Source organism: Pristis pectinata, chromosome 1, assembly GCF_009764475.1.
Source record: "Pristis pectinata isolate sPriPec2 chromosome 1, sPriPec2.1.pri, whole genome shotgun sequence".
Taxonomy (NCBI): Eukaryota; Metazoa; Chordata; class Chondrichthyes; order Rhinopristiformes; family Pristidae; genus Pristis; species Pristis pectinata.
In genome coordinates this window covers 108,607,111-108,626,987 of record NC_067405.1, presented here as the reverse complement: position 1 = coordinate 108,626,987, position 19,877 = coordinate 108,607,111, and the positions used below count along the sequence as shown (strand labels likewise).

The 19,877-nt window shown below is 39.7% G+C and overlaps 1 protein-coding gene across 8 annotated transcripts in view; it reads left to right on the top strand.

Moving 5' to 3' along the window:
- The window catches only part of gemin2 (gem (nuclear organelle) associated protein 2), a 31,343-nt gene extending 11,613 nt beyond the window's left edge, over nt 1-19,730 (top strand). For all 8 annotated transcript variants that reach the window (XM_052026851.1, XM_052026886.1, XM_052026860.1 and 5 more), the window contains 5 exons: nt 188-232; nt 3,369-3,437; nt 4,599-4,709; nt 7,608-7,666; nt 13,603-19,730. In XM_052026851.1, coding sequence (XP_051882811.1) covers nt 188-232; nt 3,369-3,437; nt 4,599-4,709; nt 7,608-7,666; nt 13,603-13,639 — 321 coding nt within the window. In that variant the 3' untranslated portion in view covers nt 13,640-19,730. The remainder of the gene's footprint in view (nt 1-187; nt 233-3,368; nt 3,438-4,598; nt 4,710-7,607; nt 7,667-13,602) is intronic.
- The last annotated feature ends 147 nt before the right edge of the window (nt 19,731-19,877 follow it).

Genomic DNA, 19,877 nt, shown 5'->3' with positions numbered 1-19,877 from the left:
TCAAGACTGCTTTTCATTTGAAGTTAATAATATTTATGGGAACACATTTGTATATAGGGGTGTCCATAAATCAGTTGTTTGTTATCCAAGGAGGGCCTGCATTCCATATTATTCAGATTTTTTCTTTTTCTGAGAATTAGACCAAAGTCAAGCTTGATTTGATGAAGGTGGTTTGTCTGTCTTTCAGATGGGATTTCCTCCCTTGTTGACTATTGTCAGCAGAATGAGTCAGGTAACAGATTATAAATTGTTTCAACTTGCTTTTTCTTAAGCAGTAAACAAACGCTAATTTGCAAAGTTGATTTATAAGTACTTTGTTCTTACCCAAGAAGAAAGACATCTTTGCCTAGCATTTGAATAAGAGTGTGATGTGATTTTTGTGAACTATGCAATTTAATATTACACCAGAAGGAAAATTAGGGACTTGACAGCGAGTTGCAAGAAGTCCATGATTTTCCTTCCCAGGTCCTCAGTGTGGCTGGCATGCTGACATTGACACCACTTCCAGGATTTTTGGCCAAAAGCAACCCTTCACATCACTTGAAGGGAGCTTCATCCAGGTTACATACTCTCAAATCTGATGCTAGGATAACCTCCATTATCTGCCCACAGTTTGTGACCCCTAATAGGCCCCTCTCAATTATCGACCTCTTGCATTGCCAAAACACACAAATGAAAGCCCTTTCCTGGTTTAAGGCCTAGTCAGTAGCATGTAGCCTTGGATCTTGTGCATTACTAAATTTTGCAGTGGCAGGCCCCTTGACCACAATGTTCAGTGGCCCATGGCAGAATCTGACATGCTGCAACAGCCACCATTCAGTTTCCTTGCATGAATTCTGACCAACTGCCTCAAGATCAAGCACCATGTCAAGGTCAGAACATATTAAGACAGTAAGAAGTAGGAACAGAAATAGGCCATTCAGCCTCTCGAGCCTGCTCCACCATTCAATAGCATCATGCTCTACCTGACATTCCTCAAGTCCACTTTACCTTCTTTCCCCCTTAGCCCTTGATTCCCTTACTGATTAGAAATCAATCTTTCTCAGTCTTAAGAATACCCGAGGACTCTGGGTCCACAACTTTCTGTGGCAAAGAGATCCAACGACTTGCAGCGTTCTGAGAGAAGAAACTCTTTCTCCACTCGTACTTATTCTGAGACTATACCCTCCGATTCTGGGCTTTCCCATGAGAGGAAATATCCTCTTAGCATTTACCCTCTCCACCCTGCTAGGAATCTTGCATGTTTCCATAAGATTGCCTCTCATTCTTCTAAACTCTAATGGAGTATGAACTGCTCCATACATGGGATCATCCCAGTGAACCTTCTCAGAACCACTTCTAACAAAATGTATTTTATTAAATTGTTAATAGTGGTCTCACTGGTGCCTTGTATATTTGCAGTCAAACATCTGTACTTTTATACTCCATTCCACTTGAAGTAGGGGCTAACATTCCATTAGCCTTCCCTATTACCTGCTGCACTTGCGCGCTAGCTCTCTGTGTTTCACGCACAAGGACTCCCAAATCTGGTGCTGCAGCTTTCTGTAGTTTTTCTTCATTTACATTTTATTTTGTTCTTCCTTCCAAAATAAACAACTTCACATTTTCCCACTCTATTTGCCAACTTTTTGTGCATTCATCTAATTTATCAATATTCGCTGCAAGCTGCTTGTATCCTCGCAGCTTGCCTCCAACCACTTTTTGTGTCATTGCAAATTTGGACACCATATATTCACTTCCTTTCTCCAAGACGTTAATATATGTTGTAAACAATGGCGTTCATGGCACTGATCCTTGTGGTACCCCACTGATCACAAGTTGCCAACCTGAAAATAAGCAGGTTCTCTATGCATGCTGATGTATTATCTCCAACAGTATGGCTCTTATTAGTCAATGTTTTTGAACTGCAAGCACATTCTAATTGCAACATTTCCAAATTGAGTAATAAATAAACTCAGACTTTTATATTTATGGTTACCTAAATAATTAGACTCTGTGGCCTAAAAGGAACACTCATCCAGTTTAGCAGGATGATATCCTATCCCAAATTCTTTTTAAAACTGTACAAATTGTAGTAAGTGGAACTTTGATCTGATTGCTTATAACTTGAAAAAGTTGCATCAGTGAACAAAATGATTGCACAACAAATCCCCTAATTTAGTATTAGGTCATAGAAATTTTTAAATGCAGAATGCTTCTGGCCTCCAGCTTGAAATTGCTGGCACATTCCAATCTATCAAAGAGCAATTAAGCTTTAGCTTGACCTGAATCTTTCTCATCTAAAATGGTCATACTGCACCTTAGCAAAAAGAGAATGAATTGCTCAATAAACCTGAGATAGCCAACTCTATGTGTGGCTATGAGACTACAAGGCCAAGGGAAGAGATAATTGGGTTTGCCTGTCATTGTAGTACAGTTACATATAATTGTGAATCTCAAGCCATAAAATTACCTTGCACAAATCTACAATCCCCTAATAAAAATGCAGTTTAATTTCATAAATGAAAATTGGTGGCCATGAATTACATACAATAAAAATGTTCAGATTTGGCATGAGCACCATCATAAGAAGTTTTCCATTTAACAAATTACATCATGTTTCCAAGAAGGTTTTTCCATCTCCCAGATTTTCTTCCAATACCCTTGTATCCTGAGAGTATTATTGGCATGGGTTCAGTTCCATAGACGAATGTATTGGTTTCTCACCCACATCCTGGGGAAGGCTATAATTTTCAAATATATACACATCTGATTGAGTTGTTTGATCAAACTGAATCTCAACAGCTAAGCTGCAACTCTGCCTTACAAATGCCCTATAAAGTTTCTAGATAACTGAAAGGAATTTAGCTTTTTTTTTATCCCAATTGTTTACTTGGGATTACTGAACAATTTGAAGTTCCCACATGCAGTACCAGAATCAACCATTGATTTATAAGGGTAAACTGTATGTCTGACCAAGGTGCAATGACAAACCAACTGAATGATGTTATTTGCAGGTATTTGGTGGAAAAGTTAAAAATAAACATTAAAAGGAACCCAGGAGGTGTTTATGGTGTTCTTAAAGTGTCACCACTGTTATTTAAGACAAGGTATTTATAGTTAATATTGCAAGAGATGGGTATTTTTTTTTTGTGAGTTGAAGAATCATGAGTTTAAATCTTGTGTGTAATTATTTTTAATGGCATAATAATGCCAATTTCAATAACATTTTGATCTGTATTTAAAATATTTCCGTTTTGTAAAATCTCCTACTAGGTATCATGCAATGTGCAGAATTCTCTACGTTAGATTTATTTCTACTTCAGCAACCTTTTTTGTGCAATTGTTTTACATGATATTATTAAATTTTTTGTGAATTTTTTTTCCAGCCTACAGTATTTAACATATTGGAATACCTAATCAGCTGGTTTGGAGATAAAAAATTATATCCTGAATTGGTAAGAGACTCCTTGCTTTTGGTAAAAGGCCTTTTTTTGCAGTTTAGATGTCTTGCTGCTATGAATGATCATAAATCATGCGAGTGTTTAATTTATTCTGATGTTGAAACAGTTCTTTCTAAACTTTAATGCTCAACCTAACTTTATTATTCACCATCTGCAAAGACAGCTGGCTGCCAAGTTTTCATTAGCATAGATGTGTCTAATGGTACTGAAAATTTTAATTAATTTTATATTCTAATTTTAAGAACACTTTTTAATGTTATGAAAAAGAAAAGTTTTCTTGATACACAAATCATAAGGCTACTACTAGAATTTTCCCAGCCTGGGATTCAACTTTAACTTGGCTAATGACTTTTACTGCATAGATTAAGTGGTATGTTATTCCAGATATTTATCATTTGAGTTGAGACATTTTTCTCATTTTTGTTTTCTAATATTCCAACTTAAATGTGTTCCATGGTCCAATTTACCTTGTACTTACACTCTGGATTCATCTTAGTGGCATTTACACAGATTTACCAGGAAGCTAACAGGCAGGAATAACATGAATTATAAAGAAAATACAAAGCAACAAGATTGTATTCTTTCAACCTAAGATTGAGGGAAATTTAATGTTTAAAATAATTTTGAAAAATCATAGTTTCACAGTTAATAAATTGAGTGCAGGTGACCATAATCTGAAATAGTTTTTGTAGTTTTATTGGAATATGGTATGCTTTACTGCAAATGATGAGTGGTACTACATTGATTAAGCAATCAAAGAGGAGCTGGGTAATTAGAGAATATAATAGTAAGAAAATGAATGACAGCAAAATGCAGAATCTGAACATGCAAATTTTATATGTCTTTCCCCTGTCCTCTTATTACTGTCAGCTGAATAGATTCTGGAGCTGTCTATCTTTGTAGTTCATTCCCTTTGACCTGATTTCTCTTCTAAAAATTCCTCGTGCTTTGATAATTTTCCCAAATGCAAAATTGTACACAATATTCTTAAGGGAATATTATACAATATACAGTCTGAGCATGGTCTTAATAGACCTGACCTAGTTCAGATAATACACCTGAACAGTTTCTTTCCTGTATTTGATATTGTATTGCACTTGAGAACTATTTAGATATTAGTCAATTAATACTTGTTATTTTATTTTTTTTCCTTAGGGTAGATGGTTATATGCCTTATTAGCCTGCATAGAAAAACCACTACTTCCCGAGGCCCATTCTCTTATTCGACAGCTAGCTAGAAGGTGTTCTGAAGTTCGTGCTAAACTAGTAAGTATCTGGTGCTTCTGTTTAATAAAATCCATGAAAATTTCAATGGTTTTGTTCAGTCATCCAGTTTTATTCTCAATGCATTTAATATTCCTGAAATAAATTTTAATATAGTCATGGGACAAAATTACAGCTGTTACTTGAATGCCGTATGCTCCAAATCAGTCTAGATTTGGGAAATAATACACATGGTTATATGTAGTGTGAGTCACACTGGTTGCCATTTGGGAAGTGCAGTGGCATTTGTGATGCCAGCACCAACTAGAATTGTTTAGAGTAGATGGTTTGTGAAGTCAATCAGTCTGCATTGCTGATTTTAAACCAGCTCTTTCAAATTGGAGTTCATATGTTACAGCTAATGCAGTGGGTTAACCTTGTGCATCTTCAGAAAGGTCCCACCTCAACAGTGCTGTTTGAAGAGATTGTAATGTAATTGTGAATTAGTTACATAATCATTTCTACAGTTGTTGTTTCAAATCAACTTGTATTTACTGCTTTGTGCCTTTAAAATTGCAAAGTCAGCAGAGGATGGTGTGCCAAGGCCTGAAGGAATTTAACTTAAGAGGCTTCTGCACTAACCAGTTGCTCACGAATATTGGTGCAGTAGTAGGGACTCCCCTTGGAGTGCAGCATGATGGGGTGAATCAGTAGAGGTTATGCAGTTCAGGAAGAAGTGCTAGAGGAGGAGGAATATTGTATGAGAAGTCTGTGCATCAATAAAGCAACCTCACTGAATTACACATGCAACTTAGAGTTATGTGGAGCATACTTGGTCAGTGCTGCCAAGGTTACATTGGCTATAAACTCTGTATCAGGCTCCTTCCATTCTGGAGCTCTAGTATAGAGCTCCATTTAACATTCATTCTGATCCTTAGTGCTATCCTAGTTGAGGTTACATTGCAGACTCTAGATTAGGGTTTCAAGTAGGCATCTCAATTCCAAAGGTGCAGAATACATTTTCTTCTCTATTGTCAGAGAACATGTAGCTACTCAAAATCTCAGTTGTGGCTAACCCTTGTGGCATTTTAGTGAGGATCATGCAATTCATTTAACTAAAGGTAAATGTAACATTGGTTTGACTTGAACAATAGGAAATCAGATCTGTTTTTGTAATCCAAAGACCATGGCCCCTCATCCATTTGTCTGCTTTACACTTAAGTTGCTGGTTCCTTGCCCCTCCTGTGGTTTCAACCCAGCCAATCAGTAGTATATTTAACTGCTCTAACATTTCAGATGAGACCAAGCTAACCATGTATGCACTATCAAATTTCCAACCAGCTATCAAGAATGTGATTGTTGGATTATTTTTCCCTCCATTTAACATTCACTCTGATCCTTAGTGCTATCTTAGCTGAGGTTACATTACAGACTCTAGATCAGGGTTTCAAGTAGGCATTTTCCTGTCTGGATTGATCAACTACTGCTGTCTTAACCAAATTATTCAGGGAATTCATTAATGGATCACACTGAAACCTGGTAGAAAAACAAGAGTGTAGCAAGAGTTTTGGACCATTGGTCTGGAGACACAAGGTGAATTTTGTCCTGGTGGTTGGGGAACTAAATTAAATTGGGGAAGTTATTAAAAATAGAATTTTAAAACAAAATCTAGTTCAAGTAATGATATACAAGAAACTACCAAATTGTTATATAAAAAAAATATGGTTCACCTATGTCCACCAGGAAAGGAAATCAGCCATTCCTACCCCATCAGGCCTATGTATAATTCCAGAGTCACTTATGTGGTTGACTCTTAACTTCTCACTTCAGGGCAATTAGGGATGGACAATAAAGCCGGCATTGCCAGCATCATCCACATCACGTGAACAAATAAATAAATTTCTTTTAAGGTACTTGCAGTTGCAATACAGTGATACTCCTTGGGAGAACAAGATGAATATATCAGAAAGTCTTTAAAAGGTTTACTAATTTTGTACTTTTTCTGAAACTAAATAATGAGAATCATAGGCCCACCATTTGGTGGTGCTACAATGCATCAAGTGCCATGAGCAAGCAGATAATAAGATTAGTGGCACAGGAGTAGACCATATAATTCTTGTTCCACTCTTCAGTTGGATCATGGTTGATCTGTATCTTGACTTCATTTACCAGTCTTGGTTCTTAACAGCTTCATATATTCATTGCTTTTATCAGGAAGAGCCAAGGAATGGTTTTACAAAGGATGTAGTTCACTGGATTAAGGAAAGTTGTGTTTGTGTAATGAAAAACAGGGATGCTGGTGAACTTCTGCAATCTGCATTTTCATCATTGTTGATGCAAAGATGATAATCTGCTTTATTAGCAAATAGATTATGATATTTCTTAACAGATGAATTTGTTCATCAGGAACCTTAATTTTTTTGTGTAAACAAATATATAAAATGGGTTTATTCAGTGGCTTTCATTATTATCTTTGCTTAATAGCGATAAGATAACAGCAAATTATCTACTGAGTCTGGCCAAAAATAATAAAATGGATTTGTGCAAAATGGTAATAGAATATGTTTGATGTTTTCCAAACCGATAGAAGAAGTGGGGCTGGAGCTGTACCCTTTCACTTGTGGACTTTTGGGGTGAGGAGAGTGGACGGAAAAGCTGGATATCTTCCCCCCCCCCCCCCATACTTTAAGCTAATTTCTTTCGCCCGTCGGGGCTGTCTATATACCCTAAGTCCTTCAATCATTACCAGCACTTACTGTAGCTAGCAATTAGTATTTAAGTGTTCCTAAGTGGCAGCTTTATTTAACACATTCCTGCTTGATACTGACATTTTCAACTTTTTCATGGAAAGGGTAAATACCTGGGCCACACAGACATTTAATTTTATATATTTTAAACATCTAAATGATCAACTCCCTGGGTTTCCAACAATAATATGATTTGTCCATTTTTTTCTTCTAGGAAAATCCAGAAGATGGAGAATTGTCAGCATTGAATTTACTCATTTGTTTAGTTGCCAGGTATTCAACAACTTTTCTTGGTCCCTGCATACTTATGGGTATTCATTTCTTTTTTAACTGAGGGAACCCCCCCCTTCCCATTCAAATAAAGATGTGGTGGCAACATTTAATAATGTTACTTAATTTTGCTGGTATTGGTTTGTAATTATTGCAACACTGCATACATAATTTCAGGTATATATAATGAAATGTATCTAATTAATCAAACAGCTGAGACACTGCAAAGACTTCAAGTCACATAAGACCATTATCTTGGCTGCTGGAAGAATCTAGGGACCAAGTCATTTGGTTGGGTAACAGTGGAAGCTGTTCAGTGACCTTTTACAAGCTAAACATTTTTTTGCATTCACCCACCAGTAACTATTGAGGATAAGGAAACAATACAACAAGTACGGTGCTGTATACTTCTCAATGTGTAAATTGGTTTATTATTAACACCTGTACTGAGGTACAGTGAAAAACTTTGTATATAAATATTATTGGCAATAGAATAGCTAATTTGTTTAATATAATTAAAAACAGAATACATAATAAGTTTGTGGATAAGCACAGGTATGCAATATAAGTTTTTCACTGTACATCGGTACAAGTGACAATAATAAACCAATACCAATAACCCCACCTTGGGGGGGTCTGAATAACAAGTTTTCAGGAAAAAACACATTGGGAAATTTGACATTTTACACAATATCCAGTGAATGAGGCCATTTGAGCCATTTCTCTTTTCCTGTATCCTGATCACTTGATCCAAAGATCATAACGCTAGTCTTTGGAAAGTGGACTTGGGGTGTTTTCTGAAGGAGCTCACTAAAATGTACAAATTTGAATTGGGTTAAAATGAATAACGTAAGAAGACAGGTCAAAGATTCAATAGATTAGTTTAAATTTATCAAAAATATAAGGTTTAGATGATGTTTCCTATTAAATTTGATGTTTGAATTTCAATATAACTGATAGAATCCATAATAATGGTCTTTTGTGATTTAATGATTTTAAGTCAGCGAAATAGTTTTATTTCTTTGATTTGGAAGCAAAACAGCATATAACATTTTGATCTTCTACTTTGATAAAGTGTTTGCATCTTTGTGCTTATTAATAAGAACAGATACAGATATCTGTAGTTCTCGGATAGATAAAATTCCTGCTCATCTCAATGTTAAATAGGCGTGCCTTATTCTGAAATAAGGAAGATGAGGAAAACAGGAATATCTAAATAGGGATTTCAGAATACTACAGTACAGAGGGATCCAGCTGTCCTCGTACATGAAATGCAGTCGGCATTTAAGTACAACGTGATCAGGAAGGCAGATGGAATGTTACCCTTTCTTGCAAGGAAAATGGAATATAATAGAAAAGAAGCTTTGTTACAGCTGTACAGGCCACGGGTGAAACCATACCTGTGTGCAATTTCGGTCTCATTTAAGAAAGGGTACACATACATTGGAAGCAATTCAGAGACGTTTCACAGGGCTCATTTCTGGGATGAAGGGGTTGTGTTTTGAGAAAAGACTGAGCAGGTTGGGCATAAACTCAGTAGAGTTTAGAAGAATAAAAGATAATCTATTAAAGCATCTGTAATTTTAAGGGGACTTTGCCCCTTATGGGGGACTGTCTCAAACGGGATGTAGTTTCAGAATAAGGGGCATTTGTATTGTCAATAAATCTGGATGCCATACACTTTGCCCCTTCAACTAATCAATTAATACAGGTTGTAAATCTTTGCGGCTCCACCACTAATCCCTGTGGCACTCAACTAATTGCCACTTGCTAAACTGAAAATTACCCATTTACCCTACTATTATCAGTTAGTCAGTGCTAATATATTATCCCCAATGACTGCTTTTACTTTGTGCAATAATTTTTAGTGGCACCTTATCAACCACAGCACTGAATCTACAGATTCCCCATTACCCACCCTACTTGTTATGTCCTCAAAGAACACCAATTGTTTTGTCTAAAACTATTTGCCATCATAAAACCATGTTGACTCTATGTAATGGTATTATAGTTGTCTAAATGCCTGCCACTGCTTCCTTAGTAAGGGATTCCAACATTCTCCCAATGATCTCATTGGCCCGTAGTTTCATTCTCTTTTCCTGTATTGGGTTATTACATACTATATGCCATTTTCCAATCCACTGAGACCTTTCCAGAATAGAGGGAATTTTGGAAAATCACAAATGATGTATCCTCTAACTCTACATCTATTTTTAAGACCCTGGGATTCAGTTCATTAGGTCCAGTAGTGCTGCTGGTTTACCTTGTACTTATTCCTCTAGTGATCACTGTTTTAAGTTCCCCCATCTCTTTTTCTCCAATGATTTTCTATTCTTTTATTGGGATGCTTTCTGCTATGAAGACCAGCACAAAGTTTTTGTTCAGTCTTTTGTCATTTTCTTGCTTACCATTATTAATCCTGCATTTTCATCCTCTCAGGGACCAACATTTAGAACCATAGAACCATACAGCACAAAACAGGCCCTTCGGCCCACCGTGTTGTGCCGTCCATCAGACCACCCTCACACTACCTAACCCCTTCCTCCCGCATATCCCTCTATCTCACGTTCCTCCATATGCCTATCCAACAAGCTCTTGAACCTGTTCAATGTATCTGCCTCCACCACCACCCCAGGCAGTGCATTCCATGCACCAACCACTCTTTGGGTGAAAAACCTCCCTCTGACATCTCCCCTGAACCTCCCACCCATAACCTTAAAGCCATGACCTCTCGTCTTGAGCATTGCTGCCCTGGGAAGGAGGCGCTGACTGTCTACTCTATCTATTCCTCTCAATATTTTATATACCTCTATCATGTCTCCTCTCATCCTCCTCCTTTCCAGTGAATAAAGCCCTAGCACCTTAAGCCTCTCCTCATATTCAATACTCTCCAATCCAGGCAGCATCCTGGTAAATCTCCTCTGCACCCTCTCCAATGCCTCCACATCCTTCCTATAATGAGGCGACCAGAACTGAACACAGTACTCTAAGTGTGGCCTAACTAGAGTTTTGAAAAGCTGCATCATCACTTCGCGGCTCTTAAACTCAATCCCGCAACTTATGAAAGCCAACATCCCATTGGCCTTCTTAACTGCTCTTTCCACCTGTGAGGCAACTTTCAATGAACTGTGAATATGAACCCCCAGATCCCTCTGCTCCTCCACACTGCCAAGTACCCTGCCGTTTACCCTGTACTCTGCCCTGGAGTTTGTCCTTCCAAAGTGTACCACCTCACACTTCTCCGGATTGAACTCCGTCTGCCACTTGTCAGCCCAGCTCTGCATCCTATCAATATCCCTCTGTAAGCTCCGACAGCCCTCCACACTATCCACAACACCGCCTATCTTAGTGTCGTCCACAAACTTACTAACCCAGCCCTCCACCCCCTCATCTAAGTCATCTATAAATATCACAAAAAGTAGAGGTCCCAGAACCGATCCCTGCAGGACACCACTAGTCACTGCCTTCCAATCCGAGGGCACTCCTTCCACCACAACCCTCTGCTTTCTACATGCAAGCCAATTCCTAATCCACACAGCCAAGCTTCCTTGGATCCCTTGGCCTCTGACCTTCTGAAGAAGCCTACCATGAGGAACCTTATCAAATGCCTTACTAAAGTCCATGTAAACCACATCCACCACACTGCCCTCATCAATCTTCCTGGTCACCTCCTCAAAGAACTCTATCAGGCTTGTGAGGCAAGATCTTCCCTTCACAAAGCCATGCTGGCTGTCCCTAATCAGTCCATGATTCTCAAGGTGTTCATAAATCCTATCCCTCAGAATCCTTTCTAACAGCTTACCCACCACAGATGTGAGACTCACCTGTCTATAATTCCCTGGCCTATCCCTATTACCTTTTTTGAACAAGGGGACCACATTCGCAACCCTCCAATCCTCCGGCACCACCCCCGTAGACAACGAGGACTCAAAGATCCTTACCAGCGGTTCAGCAATCTCCTCCCTAGCCTCTCGAAGCAGCCTGGGGAAAATCCCGTCAGGCCCCGGAGATTTATCTGTCTTAATATTATTTAACAACTTCAACACATCCTCTCTCTTGATATCAACAACCTCGAGAACATTACCCCTACCAGCACTCCCTTCCACATCATCGACCCCTCTCCCTGGTGAATAACCGAAGAGAAGTACTCATTCAGAACTTCTCCCACTTCCGCCGCCTCCAGGCAAATTCTCCCACCTTTGTCTTTAATTGGACCTACCTTCACCCTAGCCATCCTCCTACCCTTCACGTACTTGAAAAAGGCCTTGGGATTTTCCTTAACCCTACTAGCCAAAGCCTTTTCATGTCCCCTTCTAGCTCTCCTCAGCCCTTTCTTAAGTTCCTTCCTCGCTACCCTATATTCCTCACGGGCCCTGTCTGAACCTTGCTGCTTATACCTCACGTATGCTACCTTCTTCTCCCTAACAAGTCGTTCCACCTCTCTCGTCACCCACGGTTCCTTCACCCTGCCATTCCTTCTCTGCCTCACCGGGACATATTTATCCCTAACATCCTGCATAAGATCCCTGAATATCGACCACATCCCCATGGTACATTTTCCTTCAAAAAGGACATCCCAATTTACACTCCCAAGTTCTCTCCTTATAGCCTCGTAGTTAGCCCTTCCCCAATTGAAAAACCTCTTGTCCTCTCTGCACCTGTCCCTGTCCATTTACTTCAGCAACTTTCTTCATGTACCTATAAAGGTTCTTACTGCTTGTTTCTGTATGATTTGCTTGTGTACAACCATCAATTTACTCCCTTTGTAGCCATCCTTTGTTGCTTTCTAAAATTTGCCAAATTTTCTGGCCCACCACTAACCTTAGCAACTTTATATGCCTTTCTTTCAATTTGATACCATCATTAACTTCATTAGTAAGCCAGGGATAGATCATTCTTCTTGTGAGGTCTTTATTTTCCAATGGAATATATATTGAGGATTGTGAAAAGTCATCTTAAATGTTTGCCATTGCTTATCTACTGTCATACCTTGTAATCAATTTTGCCAGTCCACTTTTGCCAACTCTGCGTTCACTTTTATAACTGCCTGACTAATGTCAGGCCTAACATTTGCATTCTCAAACTGAATGTAAATGTTATCATGTTATAATCATTCTGCAGAGAATTCTTTACTGTGAGATCATTAATTAATCTTGTATCATCATACATGATGTCAAAAACAGCCCATTCCCTAGTTTGGATCCACAAAGTATTTTCCTATATGTGGTCCCAAAAACACTATACCCTCATTCTCAAGGCTACCTTTGCCAATTTGATTCTCATCCTCTCATATTGTTTCCCATTTTAATGCTTGTGTATGTTTCTCACCTTGTTTCCATAGAATTCCTCCCTAACGGTTAGTACCTATGCTTCTTATCACTTGATCTGTCTTAACCAATCTCTGTATAGTCTTTATTCTTACACCTCACTCCTCTCCTAACTCAGTTTTGAAAACTGTAATCCTCAGACTCTTCACTTAGTTCTGAGGAAGGCTCTCTGATCCAAAACGTTAACTGGTTTCTTATTCCACAAATGTTGCTTGACTGGCTGAATTCTTCCAGCATTTTCTATTTTTTGTTTCCTATCTACAGTATCACCTTGTCCTAATGTTCCCCTCACCTGAATCCTCCCCCACTGATACCCCAATTTTTAAAGCCCATCTGCAGCCCTAGTTATTCTGTAACATAAACAGAAAATGCTGGAAATACTTAGCAGGTCAGACAGCATCTTTGGAGATAGAAAAACAGAGTTAATGTTTCAGGTCATTGATCTTTGTTTTACATTGGAATACTCTTGCAAAGTGGGCGATCTAGAAAACACAATTTGTTTATTGTGAACACACCAATCAGATAATGACCAGGGATTCTTTTTGATGGTTTTGGCTATAAAGAGACATCCTACAATCTACAATTTATTTTTTAATTATTTCTCTTTTTCAGATATTTTGAACAATGTGACCTTGCAGACAATGACTGATGTTAATGGAGTCTGGAATGAAAATTCAGTCCATAATTTTTGACCATGTTATGGTGACATAATTGTATTTTGTTTAAATTTAGGCCCTTTTCTTTTTTGTTGACACAAACTTGTCTGTTATGCAGTCTTATATAAAATCCACATGGTAAAATAAATGGAGGAATAAAAACAAATTCTCAGATAATGTTTTAAGTAAATTAATTTGACATGGTTGAAGTTGTCTGTTATTGACTGAAAGTTCTTACAGATTAGTTCAAAATTCAGTAATTTGTCACTGAGACCAAAGAATTATTGCTTTGCAATGAAAAAAAACTGCACTATTTAATTTTCAGAAGAATGGTCTTAATTTTGACAATGTAATTTCTATACATTAAGCCACGTTTATAACTGTATATGAATGCAGATAAAATGTCCTTTGCTTTTAATCAAAAACTCTCTCATGGACAGAATCAGAGGAAACACATGCAATCGATTTATTTAATGTTTGTATCTGGAAACTAATCTATTTTCTTTCCAATGTTTATTTTAAGTTTGAATATTTATTCACATTATTCTGGGAACAACACCTGATAAATTCCAGTTTTAAAATATGGTCCTATAGTTGTATGGGATTTAACAGCCCAAAATGGTGTCGGTGCTCAAACCAGATTCAATCAGGTATCCATCAAAGCCACTAATTAGCATGATTAACAAGTCATATACATGCATTCCAGTTGTGAAATGCTCATTTTAAGGGAACCTCCATAAGATTAGAAATTTCCTCATTTTCCTCTTCTATGTAGTACAACAGAAAGATATGTTACAAATGTACCAATATAGGTTGGTGCTTGGCTGAATTTTTTTTGCAGTTCCAGCAGCTAGAGCAACAGAGGGGAGGAGCTAGCAGCTTTTTTAAAAGTTGTTTTTCATTTGCGAGCTTGCTTCTTGCAGTTCCAGCAGCCAGAGTAGCAGAGGGGAGGAGACAGCATCCAAGGGGTAAATTTTCTAAAATGTTGTAAGCTAAGTGTTTGGCAACTCAGCCAATAAAAGGAAGATAGGGTCAATCAGAGCAGCCATTATGTGAGGGAGCCAGCATAGGAGTGGGGAGCTGAGGCTTTGGCTCAAGAGGCTTCGGCACGAAGAGGCTGAATAAGTGGCCCAGGTGTTGGGAGTGAAAGTGGATTTTTAAACAAGGCTTCAGTGAGAAGGCACAGGTAAGGTTTTATTTTGTTGTTGGCCCTTAGTCCTAGATTCAGTGTAGGCAGGATGGCAGTTAGGGTAGTGGAATGCTCCTCCTGCAAGATGTGGGAAGTCAGGGAACCTCATGGTCTCCCTGATGACGACTTCTGTGGGAAGTGCACCCAGGTGCAGCTCCTGACAGACCAGGTCAAGGAACTGGAGCTGGATCTGGAGGTACTCAAGATCATCCGGGAAGCTGAGGGCTTCATAGATAAGACTTTTACTGAGGTGGTCACACCCAAGGTACAGACTTCAGATAGATGGGTGACCACCAGGAGAAGTAAGGGCAGTAGGCAGTCAGTGCAGGGTTCCCCTGTGGCCATTCCCCTCACTAACAGATTTACCCCTTTGGCTACTCTTGAGGAGAATGTTCTTTCGGGGACTAGCAGCAGCAGTCAGGTCTCTGGCACTGAGACCGGCTCAGAGGGAAAGGGTGCAGTCAAGATAGTGATAGGAGACCCGATAGGGGGAAAGACAGGCGATTCTGCGTCTGCAGAAGAGACGCCAGGATGGTGTGTTGGTGCCAGGGTCAGGGATGTCTCTGAGTGGGTGCAGAACATTCTCGAGGGGGAGGGCAAACAGCCAGAGGTTGTTGTACATATTTGCACAAACAACATAAGTAGAACAAGGGATGAGGTCCTGCAGAATGAGTAGAGGGAATTAGGTAAGAAAATGCAGTACCTTGAGGGTAGTGATCTCCAGATTATTCCCGGTGCCGCGTGCTAATGAGTCCAGGAATAGATAGGCCAGATGAATCTGTGGCTGAAGAGCTGGTGCAGGGGGAAGGGATTCAGGTTCTTGGATCATTGGGATCTCTTCTGGGGTAGAGGCGACCTATACAAGAGGGACAGGTTGCACTTGAACCAGAGGGGGACCAATATCCTAGCAGGGAAATTTGCTTTTACCACCAGGGAGGATTTAAACTAGGGGGGCGGGACTCGAGAGACTGAAGTCAGTAAGAAGACAGCAACCAAGGAGTGTAAGCTGAGCAATCAGGATAGCCATGTTCACAGTAAAAGGGCCGACAGGACCACTGCTTTAAATTGCATCTATTTCAATGCATGTAGCTTAGCAAGTAAAGCAGATGAACTGAGAGTGGATTGCCTCGAGGGACTGGGATATTGTGGCCATAACAGAGATGTGGCTGAGAGAAGGGCAGGACTGGCAGCTCAATGTTCTGGGAGACTGATGCTTTAGGCGTGACAGAGGAACAGATAAGAGTGGAGGGGGGGTGGCCTTTTGATAAGGCAGGACATCACAGCAGTGCTTAGAGAGGATAATCTTAAGGGATCATCGAACGAGGCCATTTGGGTAGAACTCAGAAATGAAGAATGGAATGGTCACCTTGACAGGGCTATATTACAGACCCCTCAATAGTCAGTGGGAAATTGAGGAGCAGATGTGTTGAGAAATTGCAGTTGTGAGAATAGTAGGATAGTGCTAGAGAGAGATTTCAATTTTCCTGGTGTCAGCTGGGTCATCCAGAGTGCAAAGGGTCTGGATGGGGCAGAATTTGTGTGATGCGTCCAAGGTAGTTTCCTCACGCAACATGTAGAGGAACCTACTTGGGAAGGAGCAATACTGGACCTCCTCTTAGGGAACAAGGCAGGCCAAGTAACTGAAGTGGCAGTTGGGGAGCACTTTGGCCCCAGTGACTACAATTCTATTAGTTTTAAAGTAGTTACGGAAATTGATAGAATAGGTCCACAGGTTAAAGTCCTAAACTGGAGCAGAGCCAACTTTTGAGGGCATTAGGCAGGATCTAGCTGGGGTCGACTGGGTGATTCTATTTAAAGGCAAAGAAATAGTTGGCAAGTGGGAGGCTTTTAAAAAGGGTCATATCAAGAGTCCACGTGCAGTGTGTTTCTGTTAGGGTGAAGGGTAGACATACCAAGTTCAGGGAACCCTGGCTGATGAGAGATATTGAGGCTTTGGTAAGAAAAAAAGAAGGAAGTGTACATAGTGTTCAAGTAGCTGGGTACAGATGAATCCCTCGACGAATATAAAAAGTTTAAAACTCGGCTTAAGAGGGAAATCAGGAGGGCAAAAACAGGGTATGAAATGGATTTGGTAGGCGGGGTTAAAGATAATCCCAAGAGGTTCTTCAGTTATACTAACAGTAAAAGGGTCACTAGGGAGAGACTAGGTCCTCTTGAAGACCATCAGGGCCACCTATCTGTGGAGCCACAGGAGCTGGCCAAGATTTTTAATGTCTATTTCTCTTGTTTATTAAGGAAAATATAATGATTGCCAGAGAAATGAGGGTAATAAGTAGTGAGGTCTTGGATCATATGCACATTAGAGGAAGGAAGTATTTGAAGTGCATTAAGGTGGGCAAATTTCCAGGGCCTGACCAAGTGCACCCCCAGACCTTATGGGAGGCCAGGGAAGAAATCGCAGAGGCCCTTGCAGAGATATTTACTTCTTAGCTGCTGGTGACGTTCAAGACTGGAGTGTGGCTAATGTTGTTCCATTGTTCAAGAAGGGTAGCAAGGACAGGCCAGAGAACTACAGGCCAGTGACCCTGACTTCATTTGTAGGGAAGTTACTGGAGGGAATTCTGAGGGACAAGATCTACCATCACTTGGATAGTTGAGGCCTGATTAGGAATAGTCAGCATGGTTTTGTGCATGGGAGGTCATGTCTGACAAATCTTCTGAAGTTCTTTTGAAGAGGTAACCAAGGGGATAGATGAAGTGGATGTTGTCTATATGGACTTTAGTGAGGTCTTTGACAAGGTCCCGCATGGCAGGCTGATCTGGAAGGTTAGGTCACGTGGGATTCAGGGGGAGCTAATAAGGTGGATTCAGATTTGGCTCAATGATAAGAAGCAGAGGGTGATGGTTGAAGGTCGATTCTCCATCTGGAGACCTGTGACTAGTGGGGTGCCCCAGGGTCAGTGTTAGGATCTCTGTTCATTATATATGTAAATGATTTGGATTTGGATATGGATATACCTGGCACAATTACTAGGTTTGCGGATGCTAAATTAGGAGGTCTTGTTGCTAGTGAAACAGGTTACAATGAATTGCAGAGATCTTAATCAGTTAGGGAGATGGGCTGTGAAATGGCAGATGGATTTCAACTTAGGTAAGTATAAGGTGATGCATTTTGGACAGTCAAACCAGGGTAGGACTTGTACAATGAATGGCAGGGCACTGACAAGTGTTGTGGAACAGAGGGACCTGGGAATACAAGCGCACAGTTCACTGAAAGTGGCCACGCAAGTAGGCAGGGTGGTGTTTAGCATGCCGGCCTTCATCAATCAGGGCATCAAGTTTAGGAGAAGGGACATTACGTATGTTGCAGAGTCATTGGAGAGGCTGCACTTGGAGTTTTGTGTACAGTTTTGGTCACCCTGTTTATAGGAAAGACATTGTCATGCTGGAGCAGATGTTGTCTGGACTAGAAGGCCTGAGTTACAGGGAGGGGTTGGTCATGCTGCATCTTTAATCCTTGGAGTGTAGGAGAATGAGGGGTACTCATAGAAGTTTATAAAATCATGAGGGGTATGGATAAGGTGGACGGTCATAGTCTTTTCCCCAGGGTTGGGGAGTCCATAAACTAGAGGGCACAGATACAAGATAAGAGGGGAGAGATTTAAAAGCGAACTGAGAAGTAACTTCTTTACACAGAGGGTGGTGAGTACCTGGAATGAGCTGCCAGAGGAAGTGGTTGAGGTGGGTACAATTGCAACATTTAAGAGGCATTTGTATAGGTAGATGAAGGTGAGGGGCTTGGAGGGTTATGGGCCAAACGCAGGCACTGAGACTAGCGGGGAGGATGCTGTGGTCGGCTTGGCCGAAGGGCCCGTTTCTGTGTTGTATTACTTCATGACTCAATTCTGTGTGGGTAATACCAGCTTAACATTTAGTGAAGTTTTAATTTTGTTTTAAATTGCCATATGTTTGGCAAAATCTTAGACAACCTAACCTAATGCTTCCATAAAACAGCAACAATATTATGTAATATATTAGTGGCAAATATTGTTATGTGGTACAAGTATCTGATTTATTATATTTTGATCTGTTTGAGTTGTCTATTAATGACAAAAAAGTTTGAATACTTTAGGCTTTTCACATGAAATTAGAATTGTTCCCTATTTCTACTTGGAACAAAGTCTGCTAAATGGAGCGATTTTAAAAAAAAATTAATTCATTAATACAAAATTGAATGTAACACTTATTGCTCTTGGACATTTGAAACAAGCTGTAGAGCACAATAGATTCTTCAAAATGGAAGAACAGATTCTGTTGAGTAATTGGTTATTTCTAGCAAAGGCACAGTGGCCTGAGTGGTTTCCTCCTGTGGTTCCATATTAATAGTTCATCATCAATGATGACACTAATAACTGGCTGATTCAAAAGCCAAATGTTTTCTGGTCAGTACAAATGTTATATACTAAAGACTAACTTAAATAGCACTCAAGGGGAAGTAGCCAGCCCAACAGAGGAACAATGCCAAAGAAGCACCTGGGCTACCATTAAGATGTGGCTAAGGGAGTATCCAAGCCTACATCAGGACAACTGGCATAATTGTTTAACTGGCACTAGTTTCGACCAGCATATGCTGAATAACTGAAATTCCACTGTTATAAGTTGGTAATTTATGGAACTGGAAGTAGTTTTTTTTGAGCAACAGTTGATACCGTTACTTCTTCAGAAATAGGAAACAAAACCTACATGAAGAATTGCTGTTCCATTTCCATGTTAGTAGTGACATTTTTTTCCTGGTATTAACATGCCATATCATCCAAAATCTTATCTGGAAGATTGGTTGTCAAATAAGTCAAGTCACACATCTGACAAGACTTTTTTCTCTAATACATTCCCTTTGTCCACATTTACTTTGGAAGCTATGTATGCAAGCTGGAAGAGTGCAAATATCTCTTAAGAGAATAAAGATTTGAGAACATTGTTATCAAATACATGACAGCTTCCTAATTCCAATGATTTTAATTGAGATATTGCTTAATCAGCCTTTAAAACAAACCTCACAATATCTTTCTAACCATGTAGTC